This window comes from Brassica napus, chromosome A7, assembly GCF_020379485.1.
Source record: "Brassica napus cultivar Da-Ae chromosome A7, Da-Ae, whole genome shotgun sequence".
Classification (NCBI taxonomy): domain Eukaryota; kingdom Viridiplantae; phylum Streptophyta; class Magnoliopsida; order Brassicales; family Brassicaceae; genus Brassica; species Brassica napus.
In genome coordinates this window covers 22,095,952-22,111,045 of record NC_063440.1, presented here as the reverse complement: position 1 = coordinate 22,111,045, position 15,094 = coordinate 22,095,952, and the positions used below count along the sequence as shown (strand labels likewise).

Below are 15,094 nucleotides of genomic sequence, written 5' to 3'. Positions count from 1 at the left end.
ATACTAAAATAAAAAATAAAAATTTTAGAAACAGTTTCAAAAAGTATTTTTAAATTATAAAAAGAAAATTTGAAAAAAAAAATAAAAAAAATTTCAAAAAAAAATTTCAAAAAAAAAATTATAAAAATTTCGAATCTGAAAACATATAATCTGAAACTATAAAAAAAAATTATTTTTTTCATTTTTTTTATTTTTATTTTATTTATTTTTATTTATTTTTATTTATTTATTTAATTTTAAACCAAAGGTATTAGGGATATTTTACCCTTTAATGAATGTCATTTTTGTAACTTTCTCCTTCTAATGCTATTTTTGAGACATAAACTTCAAAAGGTGCTATTATTGACAATTATCCAATATAATATTAGACCAGGAAAAGGAAAATGCAATACTAGATGGGATCTGATTCTGAAGGACTGAAACCACTCAAGATTTGCAGGCCCTCAACTTTATTTCATTGTAATGATCTTCATGGAGATAAAGAAACGGATTTTGGTGGTATCTGCGAATTAGACCTCGGCATTTATAATTGAATCTAAGATCTAAATCAAACCCGAATAAAAAAACTATATCCATACCAGTCTGATTTATGAAAACATCTGAACAGATTTATTTGACACTTCAAAAAAGGTTTATGTATGTTGTAAAAAAAGGTTTATGTATTATTTAAAGAAAAAAATACTAGGATAGCACCAAACCAAGTTTTTGTTCCCAAAGTAGCACTCAAGGCTCAAAGTCACAAAAATAGGTTTTATTAAAGAGGTAAATATACACTTATACCTCTTGGGTTAATTAATCCAAACTTAGGGTTTAGAGTTAAGGGGGTGGGTTTTTGGAATTAGGGTTTAAAATTTTATAAAAAATAAATACTGAAATAAAAAAATAAAATTTTTTAAAACAGTTTCAAAAATTATTTTTAAATTATAAAAGGAAAATTTGAAAAAAAAAATAAAAAAAATTCAAAAAAAAAATTTCGAAAAAAATTTATAAAAATTTCGAATCTGAAACTATAAAAAAAATTTCTTTTTATTTTAATTTTAATTTTTTTTTATTTTTATTTTATTTATTTTTGTTTGTTTATTTCATTTTAAACCAAAGGTATTAGGGATATTTTACCCTTTAATGAATGTCATTTTTGTGACTTTCTCCTTCTAGTGCTATTTTTGAGACATAAACTTCAAAATGTGCTATTATTGAGAATTGCCCTTATTTAAAACCTTCTAAAGCTTGAAAATTGAAAATTTTGAACCCAAGATATGAATTAGTACTTAAATTGAATTATAATCTCAAATATTTGATTAGTTAATGATTTTATGGTTCTAAATTGAATTAATAGACATAATTCCACAAAATAATAATATAATTTGTTTTTTTGATAAATATATGAATCGATCACTAAAATCATAAATTAACAATTACCGTATATAGAGCTTATATAAAGTTTATATAAATATAAACAACAATTTTTATTGCTTATCTATTCTTTATAGTGAAATTCATCTCTAATTTCCATATATTTCAATATTTTAATATTATTTTATAATTAAAGATGTAATTTAAGAAAAACAATTGAAAGAATCATAGATAATCTTGTATATATATTTGGTCAACCAAAATAAAAAAAATCAAACGTTCTACACTCTGAACTGTGACCGTCAGCAAAAATATTATAAAGTAAGTTTAAATCTATATCGAGTACCAAAGTATTATGCTTTCCCACGTCCCAAACGAAGAATCAGGTGGGTGCATTGTCTGTTCCTCATCGACCGTTGAATCTTCAGTCTAACACCCAATCTAACGGTCTAAAACCACATAACACAGAAATTTAATTTTTTATAAACTTTCCCCTCTAATTTACCAATCCCTCATTTCTTCTGATTCTCAAAATTCCGATTAACCGGAAAGATGAATCACAGCCGTCGACGGGGAGTTTGAACGGTCAGATGTCGATTTTGAATGAGATCGTATCCGTCGCCGTTGGTTTCTACAAACGTATTCAAGCTCTGATGTCTAGTGACCAATCACCACCCGTTGAAACTCCGTTGCTTCATCAAGAACAACCTCCGCCAGACGAAGAAGACGACGACCTCAGTCAAACACTGCAAAGGCTAGAGATGTTTCTGGCGCTCCTCGGGTTTAACCAGTCGTCAACGCGAAGCCTTGTCTTGTCGTGGATCGTGTTTTTGACGATCGGTTTGGTGCTTCCGGTGACAGTGTTGGAGTTAGGACATTGTAAAGGGTGTGAGAGGTATCAGAACAAGAGCTTTGAGCTCAACATCGTTGTCTCGCAGGCGTGTCTGGCTGGTGTGTCTCTGCTCTGCGTTTCGCATAACTTGAGGAAGTATGGGATTAGGGAGTTTTTGTTCGTTGATCAACTCAGTGGTCGTATGGGACGCCTCAAGGATCACTATATGCAGCAAATCTCGGTGATTTTATTCTTCTTCTTCTACTCTTTTTTCTTTTCTTTATGTGATGATGATTCTTGGTTGATTGTGAATGATCACTGGTTCTACATATCATATGATCTGATCTGCTTCTTCTTCTTCTTCTTCCTCTGCTGTGACACATTCTTGTTAGAATGTGTGTTTCAATCTTGAGAACTGAAACTGACATCTAGATCTCTAGTGTGCTTTTCTAGGTGGAGGTTTTGGACCGAACACCGTCTTTGAATGTCTGAAACCACAACATGTTAGTGCTAGTTTTGTCCCGAACATTATCGGTTGTTCTTAATGTATTTTTACATTAATTCTAGAATGTATTTTTTTTTTAGATTAGGAAGAGGTTTTGAGCCGGAGTCCTTTTCTAATGTCCAAAACGATAGTATACTGATGTTGCAGGTAGTTGATCATTATACGTAATAGAATAAAAGATTATGTGATGATGATGTAATTGGTAATTTAACTAGTGTTAAAAAAAATTTGTAATGTCTGATTATATAGTATCTAACTTTTCCCTTTATTAGGAGTTTCTAAACCAAATCTTGTAATCCTCCAGAAATCCTCTGAAATCACAACATCTAATATTTTTTTTATTTTCTCAATTGTAACTCGATCTTGTAATTTATAAACTTTGCATGAAGTGTTTATTTTGCTTGAAATCAGAACTTCGGGATTTTTTGTGATAAAAGTAAGCATCTGATGTGGAAAGCTGATTTTTTTCTTCTCTTTTACCTCGTTGCAGAACTCTGTGAAACTGCTTGGACTATGGTCGCTCATATGTGTTGTTCTGAAAGCTGTTCGAGAGATTATTCGGATGTTATATGTACCTCATGACCAGCCGTGGCTATCTGTTTTTATCCTCTTATCTATGATCTTATCATGGACTTACTTAAGCACTATATTTCTAGCTGCAAGCTCCATGTTTCATTTGGTCTGCAACTTGCAAGTCATTCACTTTGAAGATTACGCAAAGCTCTTAGATGAGGAGTCCGAAATCTCCTTTTTCATCGGCGAGCACACTAATTTGCGCCGTTACCTATCCAAAATAAGCCATAGGTTCCGCATCTTTCTGGTTCTGCAGTTTCTGGTTGTTACAGCTAGCCAGTTCACTACACTTTTCCAAACCACTGCGTACAGTGGGCGTATCACTTATATAAACGGTGGTGATTTTGCTGTAAGTCACCTTCTTCTTCTTCGTTACTGGTTAGAGTTTTTCTACTGGTTTACTCTATTTTTTTCTTCGAAATAAAGTAATTCTATTTTGGAGTAAAACTAGAATGATTAATAAAAATAAATAAATTATTTTATTTATAGAGTAAATCTATTTTTTACTTATAAGGTGTGAAATACAGTTGAGTTCAAGCGCTTTCATGCTCTTAATGTTTTTTTCTGGTGAGGTTAAGCTTGGAAGGTTTATGTTCAGGTCTCGGCGGTGGTCCAAGTTGTTGGAATCATATTATGTCTACACGCAGCAACGAAGATATCTCACAGAGCTCAAGCAATAGCATCAGTTGCAAGTAAGTGGCATGCGCTAATTTCTTGCTCATCTACGGATTCAACTCAAATAAGAGCTTCTCCGAGTGGAGTTCACTTGGAAGCCACCACGAATCCACCCATCTCCTTTCGGATTTCCAATTCAGAAAGTGATATGGAATCAATGGATCACTACATGCGGATGCCTGCTTGTAATAACAGCCACTTTCCTTCATACATGTCCATGTCTTCATATCACAGAAGACAAGCTTTCGGTGAGGATTGTTTCACCCTTTTTTTTCTTTCCTTTTGCGTCAAACAGGTCATGATGAGCTGATTATAGATGATTGTTGTGTTGCAGTGTTGTATTTGCAGATGAATCCAGGTGGGATAACGATATTCGGATGGACAGTAGACAGGCATCTGATTAACACAATATTCTTCATTGAGCTCTCTCTTGTTACCTTTGTACTTGGGAGGACTGTAGTTTTCACTTCTGAATGACCACAACAAAAACAAAGGTTTGGTGTATCATACACAGTTTCTTTTAACCCTTTTGCCACATATGTAACATTTTTAATTTTTTTTGAGAGGAGAAGAAACTTGTCATGAGCTTCTATTAATTTGCTTACGTGTACAGTGTATTATAAGCTTTTATTGGCGAGGCTTTGATTGATTTTTTCTTATACACCTCAAGTCTTCGGTTTTTTTCTTCTCGTATGAATGCGATTGGAAGATCATTAGTTATTAGACCATAAAACCAAAATTATATCTCTGGTTTGTGATTAGGTGTCTTGCCACTTACTACTTAAGTCCACCTGTTCCTTGTAACCCGTAGGTAGGGATGTTGTCATGGGCAAAAAAACCCGGCCCGGCCCGAACCCAAACTAAACCCGCCCAGAAAATACCCTAAACTATAAAACCCGAAAAGAACCCGGTACTATTAGGGTAACTCGCGAAAAACCCTAGAACTTTAGGGTTACCCACGGGTACCCGAAAAAACTCTTTTTTGAGTTTTGTGGTTTTTTAGTTAAAGTTTTATAGTTTTAACTTAAATTTATATGTATTGAATATTTAATTTTAATCATGTTTTGTATTAAATTTGATTAATTTTCAATTATCAAATTTATTTTCTGTATAAAGTAACAAATAAAATTTTCATCATTCATAATTTTCAATTTGCAAATTTATACTATATCCATAATGTAAGTAAATAAATAAGTTATAGAGAGTGCAAAATTTAATAGTGGGCATTGTATGTTTTGATTTATACATCTAATTTTTGATTTCAATCATTTAAATCCTTAAAAATTAGGGTAAAAGTCGTCCTTTCAATTATAAATATATATATATTTAAAAACCCATAGGGTACCCGAAACCCGATAGGGTAAAACCCGAACGGGTAATTTATAAATCAAGACCCGCCCAAAATAAACCCGCGAATTTTGAAAACTGAATATACGGGTTTTGGTTTTTAAATTCCAACCGGGTTTAGGGTACCCTATGGGTAAAAACCCATTGTTAACATCCCTACCCGTAGGCAACAAATGCATCTGCATTCCTTACGATCTGACATACATGAACCTGAAACTAGGTTCAGGTCCAGAGCCATTGACTTTTAGAGAACACATACGGCTCGTTTGAACTCTCTTAATGATCATATCATCCTCATTTTTTTTCTATACCACTATTGTGTCCATTCTCTCCCTGCGCTGACACATTATTGATGTTGAATTTCACCACAAACTTTTCGACTTATCGGCCATAAGGAGTCACATGTCCAGCTGACTTCCCGGTAGAGTAACTGTAATATTTTGATCTGCTTATGGAACCAAATGGATCCGGATGTAACCGTTAATACTTGTTTATTAATACATGTATATTCTGGAATCACGTCCAAAAGCCTCGATCAGAAGAGTTTGTATGTCTTTTTAAAGAATACATGTGCTCAAACAGTCAAACTTGATGCAAGAAAGAAAAAAATAGGCACTTACATGTCTACATCTATGTTTGAGTAGATTTGCAGACCAGAGTCCTCTGTCATCATAGATTCTTTCTGTTGGTTCTGAAGATGCAGTAGAAAACCCATCCATTTCATACTTCTTAACATTTTGATCGATACTTTTTCTGTTGCATCAAACCCATCCATTTTCATTTTAAAAATATGTATAGAAAGTTGACCAAAGATGTCTAATTTTCAGACAGAACAAAAAATGTAAGAAATATTTGATTCTTTGTGCCAACCAAGCAGATGACCAGAAACAGAGAGATGCGTAGGAAAAACTGGAGTTGGTTACCAAAAAGAAATGTAAAAACTGAAAACTGATAGCAAGAACAAGAACAAGAAAGCTAGAAATAAATAGTTCAAAGATGTTTCTCTTAGCTAATGTTTCTTTGATTCTGAAAAGATCTGCAAGAAGACAAGAACATTGATTTGGGGCTATCGTGGGCTGTTCAATGGTACTACACAAACCATGACCCTCCTCCAACGAAAGAGGATGAGAGCAAAAAGAAGAAGAAGTAAGAATATGGAAGCAAAGCGGTCTTGGGAAGACCATACTTGGGTTCAAGTAAATGAAGCCCACTTGTTTGGTTGAAGATAGAAAAGATGCCTAAGAAAACTAAAAAGGCTATTTCCAACGTCCCACATCGCTAAGTATAGAAGCGTTGGGCATAAGCTTGGCACTATAAAAAGGAAGCTGAGTCTAACTTTCAAATCATACCTTTCTCGGCCTTTTGGCTAAGATCAAGTGTAGTATCTGTTCTTATCAGTTTAATATCTGATATGTGGTCCATTGGATCACACGATATTAACTCTATTTTTTAAGGGAAGAGACTTATCAAGATAGCTTGCTATCTGAGTCTCTATGAGTCGCCCATGCGTTGCACTACTGCACGGGCCTGGCTCATTCCGCCAAATCAATAGTTAAATTGTTACTTTTAAAACAGCCAATGCTCTCAGCATCTCCGAAGGGAGAGAGATAGTTCATTTTAATTTCCTTAAACGTGCACAATAGCTAGCATGAACGCTCCACAATCTGTGGAAATCGGTATTTGTAGTCACTGGTAGAGTTGTATTCAAGGTCAATGACCAGGAAAGTAACACACACCAAATGTGTATTCCTGCAATGCATCATGTACACATTCCTCTCCTTGGGGAATGGTGATACAGCTACATAGATTACTGAGCTTTGAGATCCCCATTTGCATCTAAAAGATGGTGAAAATCTATCTAGAATCGAATGTAGAAAGCCCTAAGGTAAGTTAAAAGCGTTTTCTATCTTCATCTCCCACATATTTCTCGGATTATGCTTTCATGGAATTCTTATAAAACAAAGATTCAGCAAGCGACAAAATGAAACACTCAAATATAAAAATCAAAATTTGCAAATGCATAAACTTCGATAGAGAGACAGGTTCTATTTTGACAAGACTAAGACTATAACAAAACCTCCGAGGAAACACAGCAAAACTTAAAGAAAACAAATAGATATATAAACATAGTCAGCCTTAGCAACGGAAGCTGCAGCTTTGACCACTCAGAGAGAAACGATTCTTTGTTTAATGCAAAAGAGAGAAGAAATGAACCAAAATCTTTCGAGGGCCAAGACGACTAAAATTTGATAATAAACAAACAAACAAAAACCTAAAACTTGATAAATCCAGCTCTTGTGTTGTGATTTTAACTAGTCCTTTATTGGGTTTTTAGTAAACTGTTCATCTCCTAGACTTCTTCTTCGAGGCCTTAGAGGAAGAAGGCTTCGAATGATCAGCACCTGCACTCTTATTAGTCGCTTGGCTTGACTTTGAAGTTGAAGGAGCTGTTTCTTGTTTATCTTGCTTGGTCACTGCACCCTGCGAGCCACGGATTTGAGCTGCTCTCTTGTCCTTCCTCGTGGGCCTGTAACTTGACCTTTCCCTTCTCGGAAGCCACCTTTCAGGGTCCGGAGGTGGACCCGGGTTTGCCAGATCAAATCCTTTCAGATACTTTGGCTTTCTCTTCCTCTTCCTCTTTGCCTTCTCTTTGCTCTTCACTTCTTCCTGCATCGCTGAAGCAGTAGCGCCTTCCATAGGTTTTGCACCAGATGTCTTTTCAAGGTTCTCCACATCAACAGCTTTCAACCCCGGCAACGGTTTTAGCTGTTTCTCATAAGTTTCCGCTTTCTCGACGTTGACGCGAGCAAGTGTAGTCACGAGACCAACCAGAGCATCTGTGCTTTTATGTTTTTTTCACAATCTCCTCGTATAGCCGTGAAGCCTCTTCTTCTTGACCATGCCTGAGCTTGAAGGGAGCAGCCTCCGGCATCAATATGCTAAGCTTATTGTTCTCAGTCATCGAATTTGACCACAGTTAATTGCTGAGTCAAGAACAGCAGCAGCACCATCGTTGTCCCCAGCACGCTCTTTGAGTGCGACAATGGTGGCAACAGTTGCAGGAAAGTGCTGGATATCAGTTATTTTGGACAGGGACTCTGCTGCTACATGAGGATGACTGGCAGAAGCAGCAATCTGAGCCCTGGCCAAGAGAGCCAACTTAGACTTCTCCGGGAACTTTTCAGCACACTGTCCAAGAAGTTCTTCAGCTTTGGCAGCCTTGTTCTCTCTCACCAAAACAGCAGCTTGAAGCAATGTAGGCACAACACTCTCAGGAAACAGGCAGTTCAGCTCAACACAAAGTTCTCGTGCCTGAGGTGAAACAGTTTCTAACTGGTCAAGCCGAATACGCAAAGAAGAATAAAAAAGAGGCATAAATAAAGATTTCAAGTTACAATAACCTGATCAATCATATTAGCGTGGAGGAGCAGAAGGACGCGATTGGCATATATAGCTTCCTTATGTTTCTTTGAAAGCTTCGCATCAAGTGCTTGAGAAAGCTTAAAAATTTGGGAGTCTTGGTCTTTCAGCCGATCAAGCTTCCTCAAGCCATCAGAAACATCTTTGGAACCTTTCAAGGCGATCAGGTTGTTCACAGCAACAGCAAGTGACGACTCATCAACAACGTTTCGTTTAATGATGTCTACATAAGAGCTGGTGGATTCTTGAGTTTGTCCAAGGACCTGATGAAGAAAAAACCACGTTACTAAGGAATGGTAGATATCCTGACAGAAATTTAAAGAAAAGACGAGCAGCAAAAAAAAAAACCTGTTGGACATATGCTAACTGAACAGAGATTGGGCCCAGCTCATTCTCAATATCCTCATCAGCAAAACCGTCATCCGTGAGTGTTTCCTGACCAATTCTGTCTCAAACCAACATCATCTTTATCAGCAAATGTGTATACTGTACAAAACTTAGAAAATCAGTAGCCAAATGATCAATGTACTTGACATTTTGATACAAATAAAGAAGAAAGGGGATCATCTAATACATCCCTGATACTAGACTGATGCCCTTTATCAAAAGCAAGATAATACGACTAAACAGTTGGCAGTGATGATAAGACCAGAAAGAACTGAGACCAAACAGTAAGGTCCAGTGTTCCTCAAGAAGTGTGAGACCTATTAACAGTTACTAGTAGAAAAAATCGCCTAGGAGATAAAGATAATGAGCAATCCAATCCTGATAACATTATGTCTTAAACCTCTCAGAGAAAAAGAGAGATAATTAATATACCTCCTGGCAGTGAGCAAAAGCTGTTCTGCATCAGCGTAGTTACCGTTCTCAATCAAAGAGCAAGCAGTGTTAAAAGCCAACTCAAAGCTACTAGTTGGTTTGATCCTCCAAGACTCCAACGCTCCTTTCACCTGAGAAGCTTTACCAGCGGAAACCAAACCGGCGACGAAATTGACATCTACCGTTTCGATCTCAGAGTCCTTGAGCGTCTTATACACATCCACGCAAGCATCTGTTTTCCCCAGACGGTAGAGAATCTGAGCCTCCAAAAGCGAAGTCTCGGAATCTCTCTCTCGGCCTCTTAAACACGCAATAGCCTCCTCTAGCTTGTTTTGACGGTACAAGCAATACGCCTGATTAAGATAAATCAAATCAATAATCGAGAAACCGTTAGAGCTTTACAAATGTAGTTCGATTACTCTTATGAGAAGTGACCTTTTGAAAACCTAGATCGATGGGAAGCTTGTGGAAGGAGTGAATGACGGAGAGAGCATCATCGATCTTATCGTCTTTGACGAGAGCGACAAGTTTGCATCGGATCGCGTCCTCATCGGCAGGTGCAATCGACAAAACTGTAAACAACAAATCACAATTTCAATTTCCCCTGAGAATTGTAGGAGTGAGGTAGAAGCTGTGTGTACCTTGATCAGCGAGCTTGACGGCTTGTTCGTATTCAGAGCGATTGATGTGCCTATCGAGAGTGGTGAAGAGATCTTCGATTGCAGGAGGAGGCTGTGAGGTTTTGGGTTTCTCTTTCGATTTCGGAGCCATCGATGGCTTTGCTGGGAGAAGAAAGAAGAAAACGGAGATGGAGCTAGAGAAAGGTTTGATGCATGTTTTGTTGTCTTCAACGTATGGATGATGGATGCTTCTGATTTGAAGAGGACGATACTCATGGGCTTTTAATGGGCCTTTACCATGATCCATTTTTTCTCTTTAACGTCTCCACACGAAGATTATCCCGTCCGTCTATCACTTTCAGCAAGCCGAGGACACACTACACCTTCTAAGCGTTTCCCTCCCACTCCCAATTTTATTTTCCCGAAAGAGAAAAAAATAGCGAAAATGTCAGAAGACGATGAAGGAAACGACAAGAAAACGCAAGGATCTAACCGTAAGAAGCTCAAACTCGTAACCTTCACCGGAGCCGCCGGGCTGTTAGGACTCGCCGTCAGTTTCGCCATCTTCGCTTTCAACTCTCACAAGCAAAAATCCAAGAAGAAATGTACTCTCTCTCTCTCTCTCTTGAATCCATATCTCACAATGCTGACGACGGATTCTCAATTTAGGTCTCCCCGGATGCGATTCTGTCTGCATTAACCTATCCGCGAAGGAGATTCTCGATTTAGCTGACGAAATCATCTCCAAGTCCACTCGAGTTCACGACGCTGTTGCCTCGGTTCCTCTAAACAAGGTAACTCGAAATCACTCGATTCACCAATATGGAAAAAAAATGTTACTGACTTGAATGTTTGATTAATCTTGTTAGCTCTCTTATGAGAACGTTGTGTTGCCGCTGGCGGAGCTTGAAGCGAGGCTGCTTCCTCTTATACAATGCTGTGTGGTTCCTAAGATGATATCTCCTCAGGATAATGTTCGTAAAGCTAGCGCTGAAGCTGAGCTGAAGATAGACGCTCATCTTCTCTCCTGCAGGTGTTTTGTGGATTCTGTTTTGATGGGGGCATGGAATGCTGTTTTTTTTGAAACTGATGATCGTATCTTTTGTGGCAAGCTTATCAGGAAACGTGAAGATGTTTATCGGGTTATCAGAATTTATGCTGCAAAGGGAGAATCAATTGCTCCTGAAGCTAAATGCTTCCTACAGTACCTGGTAAGGAAAACTGAATCATATGCTTTTTACTGGCTGTCGCAGACTCGCAGATACTTCTTCACACTTCTGTTTTAGTCCATGACTTTGTATTGTTGAAAGTGGATTGATCAGCCTTGAGTTGCTTTAACAACATGTTCACTTGCAAATTTGATACTTTTGAAGTTTTCTTATCCTCATGGACTAGCAAATAGCACTCTTTAGGGTTTTGTGTTCATGATCGTCCTCCATTTGCTCTAGAAGAAAGCGGATGGGATAATGAGCCTTATTACATTTGCGAGAGTTGCTTGCAGACTTCTGTTGTCTCTGCTAAGCTGTGGGAGTTAAGTATTGATTTATGTTTAATCAGTGACAGGTTAGAGACTTCGAGCACAATGGTCTGAACCTTACGACAACAAAAAGAGAGGAAGTAGGGAGATTGAAAGATGAAATTGATGAGCTAAGCTTGCGATACGTTCAGAATTTAAATGAAGATAGTTCTTGTCTTTTCTTTACTGAGGCTGAGCTTGCTGGTTTGCCTGTAGAGTTTCTTCAGGTGATTAACCTGAATATTATTTAGCTTACTCTGTCACATGCAAATCCGTCACCTGTCTCGGACTTGACTTGTTCTGAACTATTTTTCATTTCTGCATTTCTTCCTGCAGAGTTTGGATAAAACTCAAAGTAAAGAATTTAAGCTCACCTTGGAAAGTAGTCACGTAGCAGCTATTCTAGAGTTATGCAAGGTAACAATTCCCTTGTTTCTTTTTAATTGCTATGCTAGAGAAAATGTGGAATATACACTTCCAGTTCTTGATGCTAGCTTTGTATAACTGGAGAACAATTTCAACATCTCTCTATGTTCAGGCCAACAAATTTTGGCTGTTGTTTTAAACTTTGCAGATAGCCAAAACAAGGAAGACAGTGGCTATGGCATATGGAAAGAGATGTGGGGATGCCAATATTCCGGTGTTACAAAAATTGGTACTTGCATGTTTACTCCAGAAACCCTTGGCAGGAGCCTCCAGCAGACTTCGTAATGTTCTTGTCTTTGTAGGTTCAGTCGCGCCATAGATTAGCTCGCTTACTTGGTTATGCACACTTCGCTGATTATGCTCTTGATCATAGGATGTCAAAGACATCAACAACGGTTTGTGAAAGATCCTTCACGTGGTTTGTTATCATTATTCACATCCTCGATTGTACTGAGGCCCTTCTTGTGTCCAGGTGATCAGATTCCTGGAGGGCATCTCTTCCAGTTTAACGGATTTGGCTATTAGAGAATTTTCCATTTTGAAAGATCTGAAGGTAAATAAAATGTTGGTATTTCATATAATAGGTTATGCCTTTCTGAATACTTAACTTGTCCGGTTCTATATCAGAGGAAAGAAGAAGGGGAGCTTCCATTTGGCGTAGAAGATATTTTATATTATATAAAGAGAGTAGAGGAGCTGCAGTTTGATCTTGACTTCGGAGATATCCGACAATATTTCCCTGTCAGTTTGGTCCTTTCCGGAATCTTTAAAATATGTCAGGATCTTTTCGGTTAGTTAAGAGTCTGAGCACATACATCTTCTGGGGTCTTAATATTTTTTTGCTTTGTCATAAGCTCACAGCTTACTGACTGATCTTATGATTTCTCTATTCAGGAATAAAAATTGAGGAGGTTACAGAAACGGATGTCTGGTATTATGATGTTCAAGCTTTTGCCGTGTTTGACTCCGGGTCTGGAAAGCTTTTGGGTTATTTTTATCTTGACATGTTTACAAGGTTCGTCATTAACCTTAGCTCATCATTCGCTTCAGTTTCAAAGCCTCCATTTTATTTTTAGTTGTAAGTACAATTTTGTTGGACAGAGAAGGGAAATTTAGTCACAGCTGTGTGGTGAGTCTTCAGAACAATGCATTGTTCTCCAATGGTGCATGTCAGGTGACAATCTTACATCCATGTCGGACCTTTATTTGGACCTGTTCTGGCATTTATCTTGTTTCTTTTTGTCTCCAGATTCCCGTTGCGTTGCTTATTGCACAGTTTTCAAAGGATGGTGGTGGTGAAGCTTTGCCATTGGGATTCTCTGAGGTCGTTAATCTTTTCCACGAGTTTGGCCATTTGGTACGTGAATGAGATTTGTTAGTTGGAATAATAGTGTAAATTCTCTGGTATATCTTTTGTATATATCAAAGGATGTGGTGAACTGATGATCCTTGGTAACTATTGGCAAATAGGTCCAACATATCTGCAATCGTGCTTCATTTGCTAGATTCTCAGGCCTACGTGTTGACCCTGACTTTCGGGAGATTCCATCTCAATTATTGGAAAACTGGCAAGTAAACTGATAGTTGTGTTATTCTTTCTGTATTATCAAAAATCCTCAGTGATGGAATATGATTATGGCATCTCTAGGTGTTATGAGAGTTTCACCTTGAAGTTAATATCAGGTTATCGCCAGGTGAGTGCATTTCGCACCAAATTTGTTGACTTGGGATTTATTCCTGTTGCCTTGGAGCCTGACTGGTTTATCTAATTTGTTGGAATTGCAGGATATCACCAAGCCACTGGTTGATGAAGTCTGCAAAACACTCAAACGTTGGCGATATTCTTTCTCTGCACTCAAGTCGCTTCAGGAGATATTATACTGTGAGACATCTCTGCACGTGTTTTCGGTTCTCTTTTCTAAAACATTATCAAAATAGAGTTTTTATTGCTACAGTCAAAAGTTATCTTGATGATTATATGCCTCTCAACTTTGATTTATCTTAGTGTATCCACTTAAATTTTTTATTTTGCCACAATCGTTAGGACTAATGGTTTATTATTAAGATCAGTAGATTGTGTGGTTCTTATTATAAGTTTACTAAGAGGCATTATAGCGGTGTAAGAAGCTTATGATAAGGTACAATGTGGCACTGACTAATGATGCTTGAAACGTTGATGATCAGGTTTATTCGATCAAAAAATATATTCGGAGGATGATGTGGACTTTAGCCAGCTAATCAGGAGTCTTCATCCAAAGGTAAAGGCATAGACTCTCAAAGCAATCTGGTTTATTTGCAACGGCTATTGTCTTAAAATGTAGTTGTGTCTCTCTGTCTATAGGTGATGTTAGGGCTACCAGTGGTGGAAGGAACAAACCCTGCTTCGTGTTTCCCACGTGCTGTAATTGGCTCTGAAGCAACGTGTTACAGCCGCTTATGGAGTGAGGTAATGATTGATTTGCACTCCGCGCTGATTGCTCTTACCATCTGAGAATCCTATTATCTGTTTTTCCACAGGTGTTTGCTGCTGATATATTTGCTTCGCAGTTTGGGGATGGGCATCCGAATCTGTATATGGGCTTGCAGTTCCGAGACAAAGTAAACGATAACCAGAAGCGTATTTGTGTTTATTCTTGAATTTTAGTGGTCTGTGACTGTGAGTATAACGCCAGCTATTCTTCTTATTAGGTGTTGGCCCAGGGAGGAGGCAAAGAAGCCATGGAACTTCTCACCAGTTTTCTTGGAAGGGAACCATCAACACAAGCTTACATTGAGAGCCGGACAAAGTATGGTTTGTGATATCTACGCGTTTAACAGTAGGATGTCCTGTAATGAATCTGTCGGCTGGTGAAAACTGAAAATACTGTTTTGCCAAGCTGAACAACTTTTTGTTGTTGTCGGAGACATCTGTTTATTGAGTGGAAGACTCAGTATGGAATTTCAAATGCTAAGAAAAATCATAATATAAATCTCTACATTATTCTAGCTATTGTATTATGTGGTTTGAG

General features: G+C 37.6%; 2 protein-coding genes, 1 non-coding gene and 1 pseudogene across 4 annotated transcripts; 3 read left to right on the top strand and 1 right to left on the bottom strand.

Annotated features, from left to right (window-relative positions):
• The first annotated feature begins 1,571 nt into the window (after positions 1–1,571).
• BNAA07G24940D lies at positions 1,572–5,179 on the top strand. The gene is made up of 4 exons (XM_013849842.3): positions 1,572–2,426; positions 3,181–3,612; positions 3,862–4,186; positions 4,273–5,179. Exons 1-4 carry the CDS (start codon positions 1,944–1,946, stop codon positions 4,413–4,415), a joined length of 1,383 nt encoding a protein of 460 aa, XP_013705296.2. The 5' UTR covers positions 1,572–1,943; the 3' UTR covers positions 4,416–5,179.
• Positions 5,180–5,263: 84 nt separating this feature from the next.
• On the bottom strand, positions 5,264–10,539 carry LOC106410392 (annotated as a pseudogene).
• LOC125576777 lies at positions 6,631–6,826 on the top strand. Its single transcript, XR_007315203.1, has one exon. It is a non-coding gene; the product is annotated as a U2 spliceosomal RNA (small nuclear RNA).
• Positions 10,518–15,075, top strand: LOC106410390 (probable thimet oligopeptidase). Of its 2 annotated transcripts, XM_013850885.3 has the most exons (20): positions 10,518–10,749; positions 10,814–10,938; positions 11,014–11,177; positions 11,265–11,355; positions 11,708–11,887; positions 11,997–12,077; positions 12,235–12,315; positions 12,389–12,481; positions 12,559–12,639; positions 12,714–12,876; positions 12,981–13,101; positions 13,188–13,260; positions 13,336–13,443; positions 13,557–13,654; positions 13,735–13,780; positions 13,872–13,968; positions 14,271–14,344; positions 14,428–14,532; positions 14,604–14,684; positions 14,775–15,075. In XM_013850885.3, the coding sequence occupies exons 1-20, from the start codon at positions 10,590–10,592 to the stop codon at positions 14,883–14,885; spliced, it is 2,133 nt and encodes a 710-aa protein (XP_013706339.2). In that variant the 5' UTR covers positions 10,518–10,589; the 3' UTR covers positions 14,886–15,075. The 2 variants fall into 2 exon arrangements, with proteins under 2 accessions (XP_013706339.2, XP_013706338.2); XM_013850884.3 differs by having other exon boundaries at positions 13,188–13,443.
• Positions 15,076–15,094: the final 19 nt, after the last annotated feature.

Bases quoted from the DNA above. Each gene is read 5' to 3' on its own strand.
- BNAA07G24940D (XM_013849842.3), top strand. From the start codon at position 1,944: ATGTCGATTTTGAATGAGATCGTATCCGTCGCCGTTGGTTTCTACAAA. The intron at 3,613-3,861 runs GTAAGTCACCTT...GTTTATGTTCAG, and splicing joins TAAACGGTGGTGATTTTGCT to GTCTCGGCGGTGGTCCAAGT. The intron at 4,187-4,272 runs GTGAGGATTGTT...GTTGTGTTGCAG, and splicing joins TCACAGAAGACAAGCTTTCG to TGTTGTATTTGCAGATGAAT.
- LOC106410390 (XM_013850884.3), top strand. From the start codon at position 10,590: ATGTCAGAAGACGATGAAGGAAACGACAAGAAAACGCAAGGATCTAAC. The intron at 10,750-10,813 runs GTACTCTCTCTC...TTCTCAATTTAG, and splicing joins GCAAAAATCCAAGAAGAAAT to GTCTCCCCGGATGCGATTCT. The intron at 12,078-12,234 runs GTAACAATTCCC...TAAACTTTGCAG, and splicing joins CTATTCTAGAGTTATGCAAG to ATAGCCAAAACAAGGAAGAC.